The sequence below is a fragment of the Passer montanus genome, unplaced genomic scaffold, assembly GCF_014805655.1.
Source record: "Passer montanus isolate IOZ18808 unplaced genomic scaffold, ASM1480565v1 scaffold101, whole genome shotgun sequence".
NCBI lineage: Eukaryota > Metazoa > Chordata > Aves > Passeriformes > Passeridae > Passer > Passer montanus.
In genome coordinates this window covers 1,974,748-1,995,412 of record NW_024356616.1, presented here as the reverse complement: position 1 = coordinate 1,995,412, position 20,665 = coordinate 1,974,748, and the positions used below count along the sequence as shown (strand labels likewise).

Below are 20,665 nucleotides of genomic sequence, written 5' to 3'. Positions count from 1 at the left end.
CATGATTTTGGTGGTTTGGGATCTAGAACCACCCCTGGCAGGAGTGCTGAGCCCTTGGAGCTGTGGGAAAAGGGCCTTGCACTGTGTGAGGCACACTGAGATTTAAAACCCCAGCAAAATCCTCTGGACACCAGCAGAGCTGCACAAGCCAGGGAGATTTTAATGGAGACTACTCAGAAAATGCTAAATCAACATTGAAGCTTCCATCTTACAGGTTTTAGATGAGCCTTGCCACAAAGGGTTAAAGCTGTGCCACCATTCTGAGCCCACTTTTCCTCCTCCTGTGTGTGTGGGCTCCTGTTTGAGCACACAGTGAGTCCCTGCCCTGCTCCCAGGGCTTTCCCTGTGGCATTTCCTGGGCTCTGTGCAGGGCACTCGGATGCCAAGGGCACTTTTTCCATTTTCTTCACTGAGCTTTGGATCAGTTCCCTTAACCAGGCAGCAGAATGAGCCCCAGCTCTGTGTCAGGCTGATCTGCTGGGCTAGCTTGCCCTGTTTTCTGCTTCTGGAGACAAATCCAGGGTGGTTTTCAGCTTGCAGGTGGAAAAGCTGGTGGAATGGGGCTCTGCTCTAAGCCTGGCCCAGGGAGAGGGGCTGAGCCAAGGTCAGGAGAGCTCCGGGCTCTGCAAGGAGCAGGCTCCAGCCTTGCTTCTCCCTGAAGCAAACCCCAAATTAAACCATTCCCAGAGCCAGGGGGGCTCACTTTGGGACCCTCTCTCTGCTGGCTCATCTCCCTGAGCAGACTTTTGTCTGGGCTGGGTGAAAACCCACCAGCTTTGTCAGCTCCTGTCCTCTGAATGAAAAGGAAAATATGAACCTCAGATTGCACATGCTTGCTTCTGCATCACACATGCCTCCGAGCCAAGGGATTCAATTGCTGAAATTAATTAAAAGACATCACTCTGGAATGCTGGCTCCCTGGCCAAGAGCTGGAGGGGGAAATTGCATCCCCTAAGAGGGAAGAGTGTGTCACCTAGAAGGAAACCTTTTGTCAGCCCAGTAAGTGCTGCAAAAACAGAGCAATCTCTGCAAAATCACAGCTGCAGCCTGAAATTCACCTTGTGCAGGCTTTGGTGGTACCCTGAGAGGGCCCTGCAGGGTGACTGAAAGTTGGCATTCAGCAGGATGGGCTTTCCCTGCTGCCTCACCCATCCAGGAGGGGATCTGGACATTTTTTGGGTGTTGTTCTCCTCTTTGGGGGCCTGGGCATGGCAGGGTTTGGTTACAGCACTCATGGATTTTTGGAACTCTGATGGCTGAAAACCTGGAGCTTTCTGAATTTAAGGAAACACTTTGTTTGACCTGAGACCTTGGAAAAGGCTTCAAAAACGGAGTGATAGCACAGAAACTCTGTGTGTGCAGTTCAGACAGAATCGTTTTGATACTGGGCAATATTGCTTTGGGTTGGAAGGGAGCTCACAGCTCATCCCATTCCAGCTGCTCCAGTGGTACCATTCCACCTGTGCTTCCCACCAGAGCACTCCCCCAGCTGAGTTAGCCCAAGGTTTAGCAGCCAAAGGCTTTTTAAGAAAGGAAAATGTCGTTTATATTATTTTAGAAGCTGTGCAGCAGCAGGGCAGTGCTCAGAAATGAGCTGATTTTTTGCAGCTGTGACTTGCACTGGTTTTTTTGCCCAGACAGAAGAGCTTCCCACTAGTGACAAACTAGCAGCAGCTCTGAAAAGATGCATTTTGTGGTGCATTTACTGCTGGAGAGGACTGACAGTGGTGTGCTGCATTCTCAGAAGATTGAAGCCTCGAGATTTTCTCTTTTGCTCTAAATGAATAGAAGATGGAGTTGATTTTCTGTAATCCGTTTTTTTAGGTGTTGCAGCTATCCCCCTCCCCTGCAGGACTCCAGCAGGAGGGATTGCTGGTCCCTTCAGCAGCAGGGTTACAGTTGGATTTTTTCCTTCTCACGAAATCCTTGGCCATAAAAGGAAAATTTAAAAAAAAAAGGAATTCTTGCATCAGCAGGTTTGGGAGCTGAAGGCCACAGGAGGAAGGAGAATGCATTACACTCTAACAAGGAGGGGAAGCAGCCTCTGCTGTCAAAGTTTCACTGAACTCTGCTTCAGAGCCCCTGGGAGACACTTCAGTGCTGGGGAAGGAAACCAGCCCTGGCCAGAAACTCCCAATTAATTCATTCAGAAGTTGCAAATGTTGTCAGCTCCTGCTGGGCTGCTCGGGGAGCTGGGGATGCTGAGGATGCTGAGGTGAGGGCCAGGGCAGGACAGCTGCTTTCACTTAGGCCAGCAAGGACTGAGTTAATGCCAAGAGGAAGAGGTGAGTGCCTGGGGGAGGCAGGAGCACCTTTCTGGCCTGGATTAGTGGATCAGAACCACGTTCAGAAAAAGCAGGGCTTTTTCTAGCCCTGCTGGAGGAGGGCACAGCAATAGAAGCACCACCTTTAGGCTGGGCTCATTGGCACAGCTCTGCCCAGCTCAGAGCAGAGGCTCACCCCCAGGCTGAAGCTGGTCCTGCTCTAGCTCCCCATCCTCAAAACACACCAAAACCCCCAGCTGCAGGGCTCTGCAGCTTCCTACAGCTCCTCTTCACCCCTGGGCCAGGCCAGGGTCCTGGACAGAGTGGCTGCAGCCAGGGAGCCACAGCTGGATCTGTGCAGGCACCACAGCACAACCAGGCACACAGAGCCCCTGGGGCCTGGCAGGAGATCACCCAGGTGCCCACAGCCTGCCCTTTGCCCAGCACTGAGTCCCTTTTTTCCCCGCTGCTGTCACCCAGCATCCAGGGCAGCAGAGCCAAGCCACCAACCAGGCTGTAATGGGATAATTCCCATGTCTGCTCTCCTCTTAGCCACACACAGCACAGAAACACTCACAGGAGGTGCTGGGGCAGCTCTGGCACACCCCTGAGGGGTTTTAGGTGTCCTGGGAGGCAGCAGGGACAGCAGGGACTGCACTCCCTGCTCTGCTGGATCCACTCCGCCTGCTGGGCTCTGATCTCTCCCACAGCATCCACGAGGACAAGAATGGCTAAAGGACACCCAGCTGCTTGGAGAGCTGCTGGAACCCTCAATTCTCATCATGGGATGGGTTGGGAGGGTCCTTGGAGATCCTTCTGTTCCACCAGACCTGTTCAGTTATTGCTGTTCATTATTCTTGTCCAAATTGTTTTCCTGGCTCCTTTTGCAGAGCCGTGCTGGGGAGATGGCAACACCAGCTCCAGAGAAAGGATCTGGTGGGAATTTCTGCAGAAATCAATTTATTCCTGAAATTAAACCAGGTCCCAGAGGTGTGCCAGTGCTTCTCCTTCCCTGTACCCCCTTTTTACAGTGAGCTGTGGAAACATGGCAGGAGAAAAGGAACCTTCCAAGGGACAGGCAAAGAAAAAATGGGGGGCTGTTATTGGCAGTAGGAGAGGTGCAGGTGTTACACCATGAGGGGTGGAGCTCCATGGCCAAATTTCAGCTTCATGGTCTAATTTCAGCTTCATGGCCAAATTTCAGCTCCATGGCCAAATTTCAGTTTCATGGCCTAATTTCAGCTTCATTGCCAAATTTCAGTTTCATGGCCTAATTTCAGTTTCATGGCCAAATTTCAGTTTCATGGCCAAATTTCAGCTCCATTGCCAAATTTCAGCCTCCTGGCCAGTTTCATGTAAAACATCCAGAGCAGTGCAGAGTCTGTGGGGGTTGGTTTAGTCCCATCCTGGTGCTGATTGCCCTGAGCTGATGGGAATTTCACCTTCCTGGAGCTCAGGGGCTCTGGAGTGGGAGCAGCTCAAATCCTCCTTTCACCACAACCAGCTCTTGGAGCCTTCACCTCAGGCAGCACCTCCCAGGATCTGGGCCAGGACAAATGTGGAATTTCTGTGGTGATCCAGACCACCAAAGGCTGGTTTGAGAAACGATTGTGTCTCGAGGATGAGATTGTATGAAGCTGAAATTGTTCAGGCTGGAGAGGAGAAGATTCTGGGGAGTTTTTAGAGGCACCAAGCAAAACCTTCCCCAGCAGGAGGGGAACAGCAAAGTGTCCCCAAAGTGGCACAAGGCAGCTGAGAGGTGCCCATGGGATTTGGGGATGGCTCCAGTGGTGGGAGAAGGGGCAGAAAGGAGTCTTGAGGACAGCTGGATTTGCTCTGTGCTCTCTCAACACTGAAATTCAATGAGAACATCTCTGACACAGAGAAATTATTGTCGTGCCGTGGCTCAGCCCTTGGTGCAGGCAGAGCTCTCCATAAATGCTGAATTCTGACAAAATTCAGGCACTGCAGAGACAACTGGGAAAATAATTATAAGGGTGGGGAGGGGGGTAAGTTGTCCAATTTTTTTTTTAATATCTGGCCAAATTTCGTTTGAATTCTTACCCTGAGTGGTTCAGATGTCCCTTGTGGAGCCTGAATTACCCTTGTGTTACCCACAGATGAGGTTCCCTCAGGTCAGGGTCACAGTATCCAGAGCCCAGCCTGGCCCCTGAGATAAACACAGATCTTTGTTTTCTGCAATCCAGCACTTCTGGATCTGGATGCCTGACTGTGAAATGCAGCTCTGTCCTGCTTCTTCTTGCTTGTTAAAAGAAACTCTAGCTCCATCTAAAGCAGATTTTGGGGGTGGAAAGCTGCCAGGTTCTGTACAGTCAATTTCCAGCATCCTCAAATGCACTTGGATTTTCCGGGGCTGCTTTTGGTGCTGCAGCTGGGTCGGAGCTGGAGCTCCTCAGGTACCAACCCCAGGAGGAAAATCCACCTGAGGCAGGCAGGGAATGAGAATCCATCCCAAATTGGGGTGCTGGGTGTGGGGTTTGGGTGCCTTTTCCCTCCCATTTCCCTGCCCTGCCTCCCTCAGCCCATTCCCAGCTCCCCCAGAGTGCTGAGCACACAGCCAGGGGTGCAGGGGGGTTTTTCTTGTCTTGCAAAACCTGCCCTGCCCTTCCAGGGATGTAAACAGGCTCCTTCTGCAGCAAACTTGTGACTCCTTTGTTTGTCAAGTGTGCTGCTGCCTCTCCGTGCGTGTGCTGCTGTCCTGGGCTCCCAGGGCTTTTAAGGCTTGTGGGGAAAATTTCCTAAACCTTGGTATTTCCTGTTGTGAGGAGTCCAGTCTGTGCTGAGCTGAAGGGAGAGAAAGAGAACTGCTGAAGGAAAATATTTAGATGGCTTCTCTTCCACTTTTTTCTTTTTTTTTCCTTTTTTTTTCTTTTTTTTTTCCTTTTTTCTTTTTTTTTTTCCTTTTTTTTTTCTTTTTTTTCTTTTTTTTTTTTTTTTAACAAGAAAATCCTCATGGCAAAGAGATATTGAGTTCTTGGGTTGCAGCAAAGAGCCTCTGCCTGGGGCCAGAGAGAGAGGTCAGCTCTGAAGAGGAGAACCTGGTACTTGTGACCAGTTGTTCACCCTTCCCTTGGATCAGGACACGTTTTGCAGCCCAGTTTCTGTGTTTTGATAAACTGAAATGCTTTTGGTTGCTGTGAAAACCGGAGTTTTTCTTGGATTTTTTTTTTCCCCCCACCCAGTTTTTCAGTTTTCCTGATGGGGAGTTTCAATTTCAAAGTATTTTTGGCTTTTCCAGTTTTGGAAAGCTCCTAAGTTTTGGAGTTTGGCCAAATCCCTGTGAAAAATTAAAGAAAGAAGAAGAAAAAAGAGTGAGGGACCATTTTTCTTTTCTCTCCACGTTTTTCACAGGAAATACTTCACGTTTTTGATGAACTCTGCTTTTCTGCTTTGCCAGTTCACAGCCTGAACTGTAGAAATTAAAGGGAAAGGCACTGTAAGTGTACACCCTGACCTTCCAGAAACACCTTGAATTTCACTGGAGCTTTAGCAGACTCATTTTAAATAAACTGAAGGGAATCTTCTTGACCTGTTAAGTCACCAATATCTGAATGTCACCAAGGGGTGGCAGAGGTGAAAAATCCCAAAATCTCATTCCTGCTGGAGCTGGCCTGTCCCTTCCAGGTGTGGTGTTTATATTACGAAACATTGTCCTTTCACAAGTGTTCATCCTCTGGAAAAGAACGAGGGACAGACCAGAAGCTGGCCTGCCCTGCAAGGACAAGGCAGCCTGGGACTGTTCATTCCTTCCCATCCCTGTTCATTCCTTCCCATCCCAAAATCTCATTCCTTTCAAAGCCTGTTCATCCCTGCCCATCCCTGCCCATTCCCTTCCATCCCTATTCATCCCTTCCTATCCCTGCTCAACCTTTCCCATCCCTTCCATCCCTGTTCATTCCTTCCCATCCTTGTTCATTCCCTTCCCTTCCATTCCTTCCCATCCCTGCCCATCCCTGTTCATTCCCTTCCCATCCCAAAATCTCATTCCTTTCAAAGCCTGTTCATTCCCTTCCATCCCTGTTCATTCCTTCCCATCCCTGCTCAACCCTTCCCATCCCAAAACCTCATTCCTTTCAAAGCCTGTTCATTCCCTTCCATCCCTGTTCATTCCTTCCCATCTCTGCTCATTCCCTTCCGTTCCTTCCCATTCCTTCCCATCCCTGCTCGTTCCTTCCCATCCCAAAATCATTCATTTCAAAGCCTGCTCATTCCCTTCCATCCCTATTCATTCCTTCCCATCCCTGCTCATTCCCTTCCCATCCCTGCTCAACCTTTCCCCTCCCTTCCATCCCTGTTCATTTCTTCCCATCCCAAAACCTCATTCCTTTCAAAGCCTGTTCATTCCCTTCTCATCCCTCCCATCCCTTCCCATCCCTTCCACCCCTGACAGAGCCACCCCTGCTGCTGTTTTGCAGGAGGAGGATGATGATGGGCTGCCAAAGAAGAAGTGGCCAACAGTGGATGCCTCTTACTACGGCGGGCGAGGAGTGGGCGGCATCAAACGGATGGAGGTGAGGAAATCAGGGCTCAGGTCTGGGCACAGCCCCCCAGCAGGGCACCCAGGAGACAGGCACAAACTTCTGGAGGTTTTTAGGAGTGCAGATCATTTTTGTATGGGAATGTTTGAGAGGCAGACACAGATTTGGGGGGTTTAGCAAGGTCCTGATCCGTGCCTGGGACACAGGGCAGCACTGCCACACAATTTACCAGGAGATGGTTTTAGTTCTCCTGAAAAGCTCCCCCACTCCCACATTTCTCATAAACCACCACAAAGGACAAGCTCAAAATTTGGGCTGCAGCCTAGAAACAAACCTCCCAGCCTGTGCATTGCTGTTCAGCTGGGGACACCCAGAGGCAGGGCTGTTCCTGCAGTAGGGGTGGCACAGCCTGACCCTGACCCCGATCGAGATCCTGATCCTGACCCTAACCCTGATTCTGACCCTGACCCTGATTCTGACCCCAATCCTAATCCCGACCCTGATCCTGACCTTGATCCTAATCCTAATCCTGGTCTGATCCTAATCCTGACCCTGATCCTGATCCTGACCCTGATCTTGACCCTGATCCTGATCCTAACCCTGACCCTGATCCTGATCCTGATCCTGACCCTGATCCAGATCCAGATCCTGACCCTGACCCCAATCCTAATCCTGACCCCAATCCTGACCCCAGTCCTGATCCTCATCCTCATCCTGATTCTGACACTGATCATCATCCTCATCCTGACTCTGACCCTGATGCTGACCCCAATCCTCACCCTGATCCTGATCCTGACCCTGACCCCAATCCTAATCCTGACTCTGATCCTGACCCTGTCCCTGACCCTGACCCTGTCCCTGACCCTGATCCTGTCCCTGACCCTGATCCTGATCCTGACCCTAATCCTGGTCCTAATCCTGACCCTGACCCTGATCCTGCCCCTGACCCTGATCCTGACCCTGACCCTAATCCTGGTCCTAATCCTGATCCTGACCCTGATCCTGACCCTGATCCTGATACTGATCCTAATCCTGACCCCAATCCTGACCCTGACCCTGATCCTGATCCTGACCCTGACCCTGATTCTGAGCCCAATTCTGACCCTTATCCTGATCCTGACCCTGATCCTGATCCTAATCCTGACCCCAATCCTAATCCTGACCCCAATCCTGACCCCGATCCTAATCCTGACCCTGCCCCTGATCCTGCCCCTGCTCCTGCCCCTGCCCCAGTCCTGACCCTGCCCCGATCCCTCCCTCCAGGTGCGCTGGGGGGAAAAGGGCTCCACGGAGGAAGGTGCCAAGCTGGAGAAGGCCAAGAACGCCCGGGTGAAGATGCCAGAGCAGGAGTACGAGTTCCCCGAGCCGCGGAGCCCGGGCAGCAGCATGCGCCGGCCCTCGTCCCCTCGCAGGTGGTACTCCCCCATCAAGGTGAGCCCGGGGCTCCTTTTTGTGCTTTGTGCTCACTTCAGGGTGAGATCTGCCCCCAGAGCCGAGATCCCAAGGCTGCTGCAGCCTGGGAGCTGCCCCTCTGCTTGCTCAGCTTTGGGAGTTGTGTTCTGGGGAAGGAGGAGAGGTTTTCCTGAAGGAAAACACGGGCTTGGCTGCCCTGCTTCCTCCCTGCTTCCTCCCTGCTTCCTCCCTGCCCAGCAGCAGCCGTGGGGTCGGGGGGACATGGGAGATGTCCCACCCTGCAGAGCTCCCTGCGCTGCCTCTGGCTGCTCCAGGTTCTCCAAGGAACCAGGGCTCTCCTCAGTCCTGACCCTGCAGAGCTTCACAGCCAGGGCAGGATGGCAGCCCAGGTGCTTTCTGAGGATCCCAAACGTGGGCCTCCTTGAAGACTGGGTCCAGAACCTTCTCTCTTTCCCCCCTGGAAGATTGTCATCTCATAAACAGAGGCTCCCAACAAGCCACTTGCTGTAATGGCTTCAGCATGTGTCCCTGGGGGCTTTCACTGCCACGGTGGGACAGGCTGGAGGCAGCAGCCCCAGCTCTGAGGGGAGTGCAGCACACCCCAAACCCACAGGGAAATCCCACAGGACAGCCCCAGCTCTGAGGGGAGTGCAGCACACCCCAAACCCACAGGGAAATCCCACAGGGAAATCCCACAGGACAATCCCAGCCCTGAGGGGAGTGCAGCACACCCCAAACCCACAGGAAAATCCCACACCCCATTCCCAGCTCCAGTGGGGAATTCAGCCCACCCCAATCCCACACCCCATTCCCAGCTCTGAGGGGGGAATTCTGCACACCCCATTCCCAGCTCCAGTGGGGAATTCAGCCCACCCCAACCCCACAGGGCTGCCCACATCCCTGAAATGAGCTGTCATTTTGCCTCAGTGCCCTTGGAAAACCCCCCAGGCCCACCTGGGAGGTTCTGCTGGCTCCTGGGAATGAGCTCGTCCAGCCAAGACACAGCACAGTGGGGTTTTTGCAGCTGAGCTGGCAGAAATGCTGATTTGGGGACAAAGAGCCCCAAACAGCTGCTCAGGCAGCTGGAACCGTGGGGTTGCAGCCACCTGAGCTCATTCCTGGAGAGCTGGGTCCCTTCCCTCAGGAGGTTCTGCTGAGTTTCTCCCCTTCTCCCTCTGGTCTGGTGCATCCCAGCCCCGGGAGACTCTCAGTGAATTTCCAGGGTTTGTTCTGCATGCTGGGAATCAGCTCTGAAAAGAGGAATTGGGTCTGTTGCAGATCTGTGTCCAGGATGGAAATTCTCCAAAGCTCCAGAGAGGCCTGGAGAGAGGATTCAGTGTAGGGCTGAGGCTCAGTTCTGACTCTGGAGCAGCTTTTGTTCATAACAACAAGAATTCTGTTACAATGCTGCCTACAAGTATTAGCAGCATCTCATGGGTGATATTCTTAATTCCTTTAGAAGCCTCTCTCTTATCTACCATTCCAGTTGTGTGCAGGACAGGGTCAGTTCCAACCCAAAATGCTGCAAAATTCAAATACTCCCAAAACCTTGCAGTGCTCCACAGCTGGATAGCATTTAGCAGCCTGGAGAAGAATTTACCTAATTATTAATTGCCACCACACCCTTTACTGAGCTGCACCCAGCAAGAGGATGGAGACAGGAGAACCCCAACCCCTCACGGACAGCACTCAGCAAACCCAGCAGGATCATTCCTGAGGAGCAGGAATGCTGCTGCTCTCCCTGGGCAGTAAGGAATGGGCAAAACTGGCAAAATTCCTGCTCAGTCTTGGCAGAGAGGTGTGAGCACACAAGATGGATGTGCAGGGAAGGTGGGAACAGCCTGGGACCCTCGGCCAGGGCAGCACTGCCTGGCATCCATCCTGCATTTTAAAACAAATCCAGCACTTCTTGGGGGGATATTTCCCAGAGCTCACCCATTGAAATGGCTCCTGATGGTGCTCCTGAGTTTTCCCTCATGCCCACGCTCCCAGAGCACCGTGGATAAAGCAGATGTTGGATTTCCACCCCTCCCTGGGCTGGTTGAAGCACCCCTTGGGAAGCAGATAAACGTGGCTGTGACAAGCTGCTTAAAAAAAAATAAAAAATCATGGGTGGAGGAGAAGGGCAAGGAATTGAACTTCAGGAACAAGGGTGCTGGAACCTGGAGAAGAGCCAGGAAATTCACATTTTAGGACAAGTCATCTTGCTGGTCACAGGCCCCCTCTTCTCCACACTGCACTGCCCCTACTTAGAATATTCTGCCTTTTATGATGGAGTTCTTCTTCCCTCTATTTTTCAGTCTTCCCAGAGTCATGTCTGTAAGTAGAGCTGAGAGTGGATAGATTGGGTTTTTTTTAAATGCTCCAGAGATTTATTTGCTACCAAATGTGTCTACTGACACTTAACAGATTGGGGTTATTATTGTTGTTATTCTGGTTTGCTGCTGTTGCTCCTCAGCACGGTGCCAACTGGATTATCCTGCTTTTAAAATGTCATTTCAACTGTCTGAAAAGCCAGGGCAGATAATCCAGGGGGAATGACAAATCTGAAAACTTCCTGAGGACCTCACCAAACCCTCGGTTCAGCTGACAGGGAGGGGCAGCACAAAACATGGATGGAAGTGAATCAGAGTCCCAGAATCATTAATTCTGGAAAAGCTCTGCAGGATCCTCATCCACCACCACGTCCCCCATGAAACCACAGCCCTGCCACAGGTTTTTTAGGAATGGGGACCCCACCACTGCCCTGGGCAGCCTGGGCCAGGCCTCTCCAACCCTGGCAGTGAAGGAATTCTTCCCACCACCCAACCTGAACCTCCCCAGGCACAACCTGAGGCCATTTCCTCTCATCTTCATTACCTGGAACAAGAGGCTGAGCCCAGCCTGAGGCTGGAGCAACCAGTGGTGGTCTTCAGGGAGAGCTCAGGTGGATCCCAGGGGGTCCCAGGTGGATCCCAGGTGGATCCCAGGGGGTCCCAGATGGATCTCAGGTGATCCCAGGTGATCCCAGGTGGATCTCAGGTGATCTCAGGTGGTCCCAGGTGGTCCCAGGTGGATCCCAGGTGGTCCCAGGTGGTTCCCAGGTGGTTCCCAGGTGGATCCCAGGTGGTTCCCAGGTGGTCCCAGGGGGTTCCAGGTGGATCCCAGGTGGTCCCAGGGGGTCCCAGGGGGATCCCAGGTGGTCCCAGGGGGGCCCAGGTGGTCCCAGGGGGTCCCAGGGGGATCCCAGGTGGTCCCAGGGGGGCCCAGGTGGTCCCAGGGGGTCCCAGGGGGATCCCAGGTGGTCCCAGGGGGGTCCCAGGGGGTTCCAGGTGGATCCCAGGTGGTCCCAGGTGATCCCAGGGGGTCCCAGGTGGTTTCCAGGTGGATCCCAGGTGGATCCCAAGTGGATCCCAGGTGGGTCCCAGGTGGATCCCAGGTGGTCCCAGGTGGATCCCAGGGGGTTCCAGGTGGATCCCAGGGGGTCCCAGGTGGATCCCACTTCTCCAGCTCTGTCCCTCCTGTCTGTCCCCAGAGCTGCTGTGGCCAGCTGTGCTCCCAGGCAGCTCCAGAGGTGCCTGTGCCTGACCCCAGCAGCTCTCAGGAGCACTGAGGTAACTCAGGCTCAGTGCAGGGCTGTGTTCACCCTGAATTCAGAGGAAATTCCAGGGCTGGAGCCGTGCACTCCTTCATCTGTCATGTGCCCTGTGTTTCTTCTCTCTGGGCTTCAGATCTAGCAGGACTCAAGGGCTTTTTTTGCCTTCAGATCTTGCCTTTTTTCTTTTTTTTCCTCCAAGTGACCTCGTGCTGGAGCTGTGGAGCAGTTCCAGACACGGAGACACATCCGTGGAGAGCAAGGAGGGTTTCTGCTTCCAGACAAAGCCTTGCCATTCCATTTCTCCAGCCATCATCCTTTCCATGATGCACACTCCCTCTCTTCCACCCCGATGTCTCAGAGGCTCCCAAAGATGGAGCTCTTGGCTTTCCCCAAGAAATCATGGTAGGCTCTTGGAAATTGGGACTGCAGAGTAAAAAGGAATTTATTTTTTTTTTTAAATCTGTTCCATGGAAAGTTGTCGCTTTGCCTCTGCTTTCCTAAAGGAGAAATGGAAGGAAAAGGTGCTTATTTCTAAAGCTGTCAGGGTGGACAGGAGATCAAGAGCTTCAAGCAGCTCTGCTGCAGAGGGAAGATGGATTGGAGCAGGAGGGATGGTTTCCCTCAGCTCCGAGGAGTTCCGTGTCCAAATGCAGAAGAATCTGACAGAGGAGTTTCTTGCTCCATCCTCTGAGAATCCCAGACTTTCCTGGCTCTCACCTTGGGAAGGATTTTCCCCCACATCCTCCGTGCACAAGTTCCATGCAGTCATTTTACGTGTCTGCCTCCACCCACGTGTCCCTGCAAGGCCCAGGTCAGCTCTGGAGCTTTGGCTGAGCACAGGAATCCAGATCCCAGAGGGAATTACAGCCCTGGGGGGTCCCTGGAAGGGGAAGAGGAGGGCTCTGCCCCATGAAAAGGAGTCTTGGTTCAGCACCAGGGACCTGGAGTCACACAGAGCTCCCAAACACCCCCAGAGTCACCTCTGGCCCTCCCAGACTGGGCTTCCCACACCCAGAGCAGGAGAATCAGAACTCTCAGTCCTTCCCCAGCACCTCTGCAACGCCCAGCTCACATTTCCACCCATTCATCCAGCCCCAGGACACTTCCACCAGACATTCCTGCCCTCAGCAGAGTTTTGCAGCCCTCGTTTCCAGGCAGGAGCTCCTGCATCCAGCCAGGGCTCAGGCTTTGGGTTTGCAGAGAACAGCTGTGCACCAAGGGATAACGTTGTGCATTCTCAGAGTGCCTTATCTCTGCAGGTAAAGTTTGCTGGGGTTGTGCTCGTGGTTCTGCTCCAATATCCCAGCACTCAGAGCACTGGGAAAATAATCATGGAAACATTAATAAATCCTGCCTGTTGTAGACAATGCAATAGGCAGGAATTCTGTTTCTCCAGAAATCCCAGAAATTCCTACAAATCTCAGGGTACTGAGTTCTTCACAGACCAAGGATCAGATGAAGACAGTTGGATCAAATCAATAATCATGGAAACATTAAATACTGCCTGTAGTAGACAGTACAATAGGCAGGAATTCTGTTTCTCCAGAAATCCCAGAAATTCCTACAAATCTCAGGGTACTGATTTCTTCACAGACCAAGGATCAAATAAGAGAGTTGGATTAATAAATCCTGCCTGTTATAGACAATACAGTAAGCAGGAATTCTGTTTCTCCAGAAAACAGAAATCCCAGAAATTCCTACAAATCTCAGGGTACTGATTTCTTCACAGACCAAGGATCAAATAAGAGAGTTGGATTAATAAATCCTGCCTGTTGTAGACAATACAGTAGGCAGGAATTCTGTTTCTCCAGAAAACAGAAATCCCAGAAATTCCTACAAATCTCAGGGTACTGATTTCTTCACGACCAAGGATCAAATGAAGAGAGTTGGATCAAATCAATAATTTTGACTCGTGAGCCAGAACCCCACGAGTGTCTGTGAGAGGGAGCCTTGTCCCCCAGCCTGTCCTGCAGGCCCTGGGGCACAGCCTGGGGGTCTGGGCACTGCTCCTGGCCCAGAGCATATAAAAACCCCAGTTTGTGTCATTGCAGGGGAAGCTGGATGCCCTCTGGGTCCTGCTGAGGAAGGGCTACGACCGCGTGTCCGTGATGCGTCCGCAGCCCGGAGACAAGGTACAGAGCTGCAGAGCCCTGCAGCAGAGCCCTCTGTGCCCAGGGGCAAATTCTGTCCCCCTTCTGTCCCCTCTGTCCCCTCTGGGGGTTTGGCTGCTGTGGCTCCCAGCCTGAGCTGTGCAGGGAGCCCTGGAAGAGCCCAGCCTGGAGCACGGAGCTGCTGCCCACCGGTTCCAGGGCAGTGAGGGACATTCCTGCAAGTTTTGGCAGGACCTGAGGGAGGGGCTGGAGCTGTGGCAGGGGAGGGTCGGGCTGGGCATCAGGATATTTGGGATTCTGGGATTTTTCTTTGTTAAATCACCCGAGTTCATCCCGGTGCTGCAGGGCACCAGGTCACCCAGCACCCTCACCCCAGGAGGGCTGAGCTCTGCTTTGTGTCCCAGAGCAGCTCCAGGCTGGATTTCTGAGTGAACACCTCGAGTTTTCCAGCCACAAACCAGCAGGTGCCCAGTGCCAGCCCTGGACAAGCTGGGGGCATGCCCTGGGAATGAGAGAACCAGGGTTGGCAGAGCATCCCAGAGGAACCAGGGCTGGCAGAGCATCCCACAGGAACCAGGGATTAGCAGAGCACCCCAGAGGAACCAGCAGCCCCAGAGGGAGCCCCCAGATGCTGGTGGAACCTTCTCAGGCTGGATAAATGCCCAAAGCCTTGCAGGCAGCACGTGTGGCTGGTGAAGAGGGGTTTGGGCTTTGCAGCAGGAGCCTCTGAGCACAGGAGCTGCTTGACAGCAGTCTGTGCCTCCTTCTTTCCCCTCTCCTTCCCGAGCAAGGGAAGCAGATTTCAGACTCAGGGCTCCTTAATTCACCCCCTGATGGAGATAAAATAGTGAAGCCAGATGAAAAATAACTGAAAGGCATTTCTGTTTGCTTTGGAGCCCGGGACGGCGCTGGGCTGAGTCCCAGGCTTACATCATTCCCATAGAGAAGCCATCCCTTGCTGAAATCAGGCACTTTATCCCCTCCCAGCACAGAGCTGGGCTGCTCAGAAGATTCCTTGCACAGAGTGAAGCACGGGTTCCACCTCAAGCCCTGAGCTGGCTTTTGCTGCTGTGAGCTGTTTTATCTGCTGCAGCTCCCAGGGGTCCCTGGGGGTCCCTGGGGCTGCCAGGACAGACCTGCCCAGCCCCAGGGCAGGAATTGGGATTGAAGATTTCAGCTCTCCTGCTCCCTGGGAGCCCAGCCCTGCTCATGTCCCTCTCAGGAAGGTGGGGATGCCTGTCCTGTTCCTGCCCCAGACTGAGCTGGGGGTTTCTGGGGGTCCTTGGGGCTGCCAGGACAGGCGTGCCCAGCCCCAGGGCAGGAATTGGGATTGAAGATTTCAGCTCTCCTGCTCCCTGGGAGCCCAGCCCTGCTCATGTCCCTCTCAGGAAGGTGGGGAAGTGCTGATGGATTGATGAGGAACGTCACACAGCACCCCTGCAAAGTCTCCCTCTCACCCTGGGAAATCCCTGGCTGCTGCCTCATTGGAATTGGGAGCCTGGGTCAGAAATTCCAGGAGATTCAGACATCAGGCAATTGTGTGATTTCAGTGGTGGAGGAACAAGCAGAAACCAGGAGCTGGGATTTCAAATCCCCCTGGTCTGAACACCAGCCAGGGTCCCTTTTCAGACCTGAGAGCAGCACCAGCTCACCCTGAGGTGTCCCTGCAGTGTGCCCCATCCCTCCACCCCAGCCCAGGCTGCTCCTGACAGAGCCTGGGAACACTCCCCAGCCTTTCCACGCCTTCTGCTGCACTTGCTTTCCATTGCCAGTGGAAAAGTTAACCTAGAGATGAGTTTTGTTCCTGGAACTGGCAGCAGGGCTGGGGGAGCCCAGCAGGGCCTGCAGCAGCTCCAGCCTCACCTGGCCAGGGCAGCGTTTGGCCAGACAGGGTGGGAGTTGTGCCTTTGATATTGGAGTCAGAGGCTGAGGAAAAGCCGGCCCCAGGGACTGTGGGGTGGGAATTAGTGCTGACCAAAAGATGTGGGAATTATTCCTGACCAAAAGATGTGGGAATTATTCCTGACCAAAATATGTGGGAATTAATTATTCCTGACCAAAAGATGTGGGAAATATTCCTGACCAAACTCTGTGGGAATTATTCCTCACCATACCCTGTGGGAATTATTCCTCCCCAAAAGCTGTAGGAATTACTCTCTACCAAAAAGCTGTGGGAATTATTCCTCATCAAACTCTGTGGGAATTATTCCTCACCAAAAGCTGTGTGAGGTTCCAGCTTGGCTGAGGTTTTTTTGGGATCCAGCCCCAGCTGAGAAGTTCCAGCCTGGCACTCCTCTGCCTGTAAAATCCTAGATTTAGGTGAGAGACCAAACTCAGACTCTTCTGTTGGGCTGTAAAACCCCAGATTTGGGTGAGACTGAACTCAGCCCCTCCTTTTTGAGTGTAGATCCCCAGATTTGGGTTTCCCCAAACCCAGCCCCTCCTGTTGGGCTCTAAAACCCCAGATTTGGGTGAGCCCAACCCAGCCCCTCCTGGTTGGGTGTAGAACCCCAGATTTGGGTTTCCCCAAACCCAGCCCCTCCTGTTGGGCTCTAAAACCCCAGATTTGGGTGAGCCCAACCCAGCCCCTCCTGGTTGGGTCACCCTGAGCTGGGGGCAGCTCAGAGCCCTGTGAAATCTCTGGTTTTGTTCTCCCCAGAGGAGGGCTGGGCTCAGCCTGCCCGGGCCAGGAGCCCTTTCCCTCTCAGACAGATGTTCCTCCCCATGCACAGCTGGAGGAGCTCTCTGGACACCTCTGTGTCCCTTCCAGCCTGGGGACAGCAGGGAGGAGCTGTGCAGGGGGTTACAAACGTGCCAGAACCCCCAAGAAATCTGCTCCAGCCCCCAGGGGCTCCCTGCTCCCTTTGGCTTTTTTTTAAATTTCACCAGGAAAAACATTTGCTTTGGGAGAGGAAAGAGTAAAACAGAAAATAAGCTCATGCTCAGCCAGGCCAAAAATAAAGAACGGGTCCAGAAATCCTCTGGTGCCTTTTGGGGATGATTTCATCTCTAAAGGAATGAATCCATAATACAGTAATGCTGATTCTGACATTTGAGTATTTACAGTGGGATCTTTTGCAGGTGGAACTTGTGAGGGGAAAAAAAAAGAAAATAATAGCTCAGAGGGCAAAGGTTTTGTTTAAAACTGTACAACAAACTGTAGCTTAGCACCAAAGAGCAAGAAAAGCAAAAATTCATTGGCTCCTCAGGAGCCCTGGGGCATGGGGACATCCTGGTGGGGAGTGGATGCATTTCAGGAAAAGTTGTGGGCAGGAAAACGTCCCAGTTAGAGAAACCTTCCCTTTGGCCTGGGAAATGGGGGGGTGGGAGGTCCCAGGTGGGCCAAGGTGGGGACAGGGGTGGGACAGGGTGGTCTGAGAGGTCCATCCCGTGTCATGGTGGGGGACAGGGGTGGGACAGGGAGGTCTGAGAGGTCCCAGCCATCCCATAGTAGTGGTCAGGGCTGGGACAGGCTGGTCTGGGGGTCCCTGCCATGCCATGGAGGGGTCAGGGTGGTCTGGGGGTCCATCCCCTGCCCTGGTGCTGACAGTTCCAGTCCCAGTGACCCCTCTCCCCCTCCTGCTCCCTTCCAGGGCCGCTGCATCAACTTCACGCGGGTGAAGAACGCGGAGACCCCCCCCAAATACCCCCTGAACAACTCCTACCCCCCGGCCCCGCCCCCGGCGCCCATCTACACGGGGTGGCAGCAGCTCCCCCCGGCCCCTTCTGGAACCTTCTCCCCGCTCCTGACCCCCCCACACCCCCCCGAGCATCAGTGCCAGGAACTCGGGGAGCTCCGGCTGTGCCAGCTGTGTGCCAGCTGTGTGCCAGCTGTGTGTGCCAGCTGTGTGCCCTGTGCCACTGTGGGAACGCTCTGCAGGAAGGGCACGGGGGACAGGGAGGGTCCTGGGCACAGCATGGCACGGCATGGCACGGCAGGGCTGCCAGCAGAGCGGGACCCCAGCCAGCTGCCTGGCACACCTGGGCACACCTGGGCACACCTGGGACCATCCGGCACACCCGAGAACATCTGGGAACATCTGGCACGCCTGGGAACATCTGAGCGCCTGGCACATCTGGACACGTGGGCACACCCGTGCAAACCTGGGCACCTGGGAACGCCTGGACACCTGGCAGACCTGGACACGCCTGGCCACGCCCTGGCACACCTGGGAACATCTGAGCACCTGGCACAGCTGCACCTGGGCACACCTGGCACACCTGGCTCACCTGGACACACACGTGTGTACCTGGGCACACCTGGCACATGTGGACACCTGGGCACACCTGGCACACCTGGACACACACGTGTGTACCTGGGTGCACCTGGCTCACCTGGCACACCTGGGCACACCTGGGCACACCTGGCTCACCTGCCCCTGGGCCCAGCAGCCCCTGGGGTGGCCCAGGTGGTGCCAGGCACCCTTCCCTCCCACAGCAGCCCCAGCAGGGAAGGCGGTGCCACCTCCCAGCGAGGGTGGGCTGGCACACCTGGGAACATCTGAGCACCTGGCACAGCTGCACCTGGGCACACCTGGCTCACCTGGACACCTGGGCACACCTGGCACACCTGCCCCTGGGCCCAGCAGCCCCTGGGGTGGCCCAGGTGGTGCCAGGCACCCTTCCCTCCCACAGCAGCCCCAGCAGGTGCCACCTCCCACCGAGGAGGGAAATCAGGAAATCAGAGCGCAGGGAAACCCCAAAACCACCCCTGGGCACGGGCACGGGCCAGCCCCGGGGGCACCAGGAGCCCCAGCACCGCTGAGGCTGGCACAGCTGTGGGCAGCAGAGGGGGCTCTGTCCGTCTGTCCGTCCCCACGTGCTGCAGTGTGGGTCAGTGCTGCTCCCCACCCAAGGGAAGGGCTCTGAGTGCCACCCAGAGGGGTTTGGGGGCTGGGGATCCCCAAATCCGCCCTGCTGGGGCTCCTTGTTGCTGAAAAGGTTCCACTGATGCCTCCCTGTCTGTCTGTAAATTGAATTTTTTCGCCTTAAAAATGTTTCCACATGGATATTTTTGGGGTTTTGGTTTGGGTTTTTTTTGGTTTTTGGGGTTTTTTATTGGTTTTGTTTTGTTTTTTGGGGAGGTTGTTTGTTTTATTTTGGGGGTTTTTGGGGGTTTTTGGGGTTTTGGAGGTTTTTGGATGTTTGTTTTGTTTCGTTTTCCTTCCCTGAACAAGCAGCAGCTGCCTCCCCAGCCCCGAGTGAAGAAGAGCCAGTGTTCCTGCCCACCCTTGCCAGCTCTCAGCAGCAGGGACTGAGGCAAACCCCCCTGGGGCCGGCCAGACGGGAATCAGCCTGCCAAGAAATGCACTGGCTGCATTTCTCCTGCTTCCTCCTCCCCTTCAGGGGACCCCAGCACCCCCAGGGCACCCCCTGCCTCCTGCAGCCCAGCCCCAGAGCCCCCCGAGCCCCCAGAGCCCCCCGAGCCCCTCCAGGTCTCACAAATCTCCCAGGAGACAAATCCACCTCTGGAGCTGCACTGCTGTCATAGCAAAGGGTTCTCATCCTCTTGTGGTTTTTTACCAGGTAAAGAAATGCTTTGCTGAGTGCTGCTTTTGGAAAATATCGGTTCTAGATTTTCTAGCAAAACAAAGTGGGGAAAAAAAGAAAATATAAGATCTCAAGGAGGAAAGGGAATGGAGGAAAGAGACTCAGTGGAGACCTGCCCTGGGCAAGGGGAGCAGGGGACCCCTGGCAGAGGCTCTGGGTCCCTCCCTCCCCCTGCCCTTGGTGGGACAAACCCTGAGGTGCTGAGGAGCTGGGACTGCAGGGGCTGAGCTGCCCTGATCCCCCTGTCCTGGCTGCAGCAGGGCTCCCTTTGTCCCTTTGTCCCTTGTCCCTTTGTCCCTTTGTCTCTTTGCCCCTTTGTCCCTTTGTCCCTTCTCCTGGCTTGGCTTGGCTTGGCTTGGTTGGCTTGGTTTGGTGAGGTTTGGTTTGGTGAGGTTTGGTTTGGTTGGGTTTGGTTGGTTTGGTCGGGCCTGTTATGGTCTGGTTTGGTTGATTCAGTTTGGTTTGGTTTGGTTTGGTTGGTTTGGTTTGGTTGGTTTGGTTTGGTTGGTTTGGATTGGTTTGGTTGGGGTTGTTTTGGTTCAGTCTGGTCTGATTTGGTTGAGTTTGGTTCATTTGGTTTGGTTTGATTTGGTTGGGTTGGGTTTGGTTGGGTTTGGTTGGGTTTGGTTTGGTTTGGTTTGGTTGGGTTGGGTTTGGTTGGGTTTGGTTGGGTTGGGTTGGGTTTGGTTTGGTTTGGTTTGGTTTGGTCTGGTTGGGTCTGGTATGGTCTGGTCTGGTCTGGTTGGTTCAGTTTGGTTTGGTGTGATTTGGTCTGGATTGGTTTGGTTGAGTTGGGTTTGGTCTGGTCTGCTTTGGTCAGGTTTGTTCTGGTTTGCTCCGGTTTGCTCTGGTTGGCTCTGATTTGCTCTGGTTTGCTCTGGTTCAATCTGTTTCCACGGAAGGGGTGAAAGCTGGCCCAGTGCAGCACGGGACCCACGGCCCCGGCAGATCCTCAGCATCTCAGAAACCTTTGGGGAGGAAATGGATTTTCCACAAGACAGATTTGAGGATTTTCTTTTTTCAGGTGTCAGTTAGCCAATAAGTTGGTTAATTGGCTAATTAGCAATAAACCTCCTGCTGGGGGACAAAATAAAAGCAGTGTATTGTCCGTGACGTTTTTGCAGATGCACAGAGAAATTCTCATTCTCCCCAAACTAAGGAAAAAAACCCCAAACCCTGCAGATTTAAAGAAGCAAAATAAAGCCTAGATCAGGCTAGGGAAAAAAAAAAATCAGAATTTTCAAATGCTCC

General features: G+C 53.8%; 1 protein-coding gene across 1 annotated transcript in view; it reads left to right on the top strand.

Moving 5' to 3' along the window:
* ANTXR1 (ANTXR cell adhesion molecule 1) overlaps positions 1-19,394 on the top strand; it is a 58,492-nt gene extending 39,098 nt beyond the window's left edge. The window contains exons 15-19 of the mRNA XM_039715710.1: positions 6,701-6,796; positions 8,027-8,194; positions 13,805-13,885; positions 17,458-17,639; positions 19,391-19,394. Of these exons, the coding sequence (XP_039571644.1) occupies positions 6,701-6,796; positions 8,027-8,194; positions 13,805-13,885; positions 17,458-17,639; positions 19,391-19,394 (531 nt within the window). The remainder of the gene's footprint in view (positions 1-6,700; positions 6,797-8,026; positions 8,195-13,804; positions 13,886-17,457; positions 17,640-19,390) is intronic.
* The last annotated feature ends 1,271 nt before the right edge of the window (positions 19,395-20,665 follow it).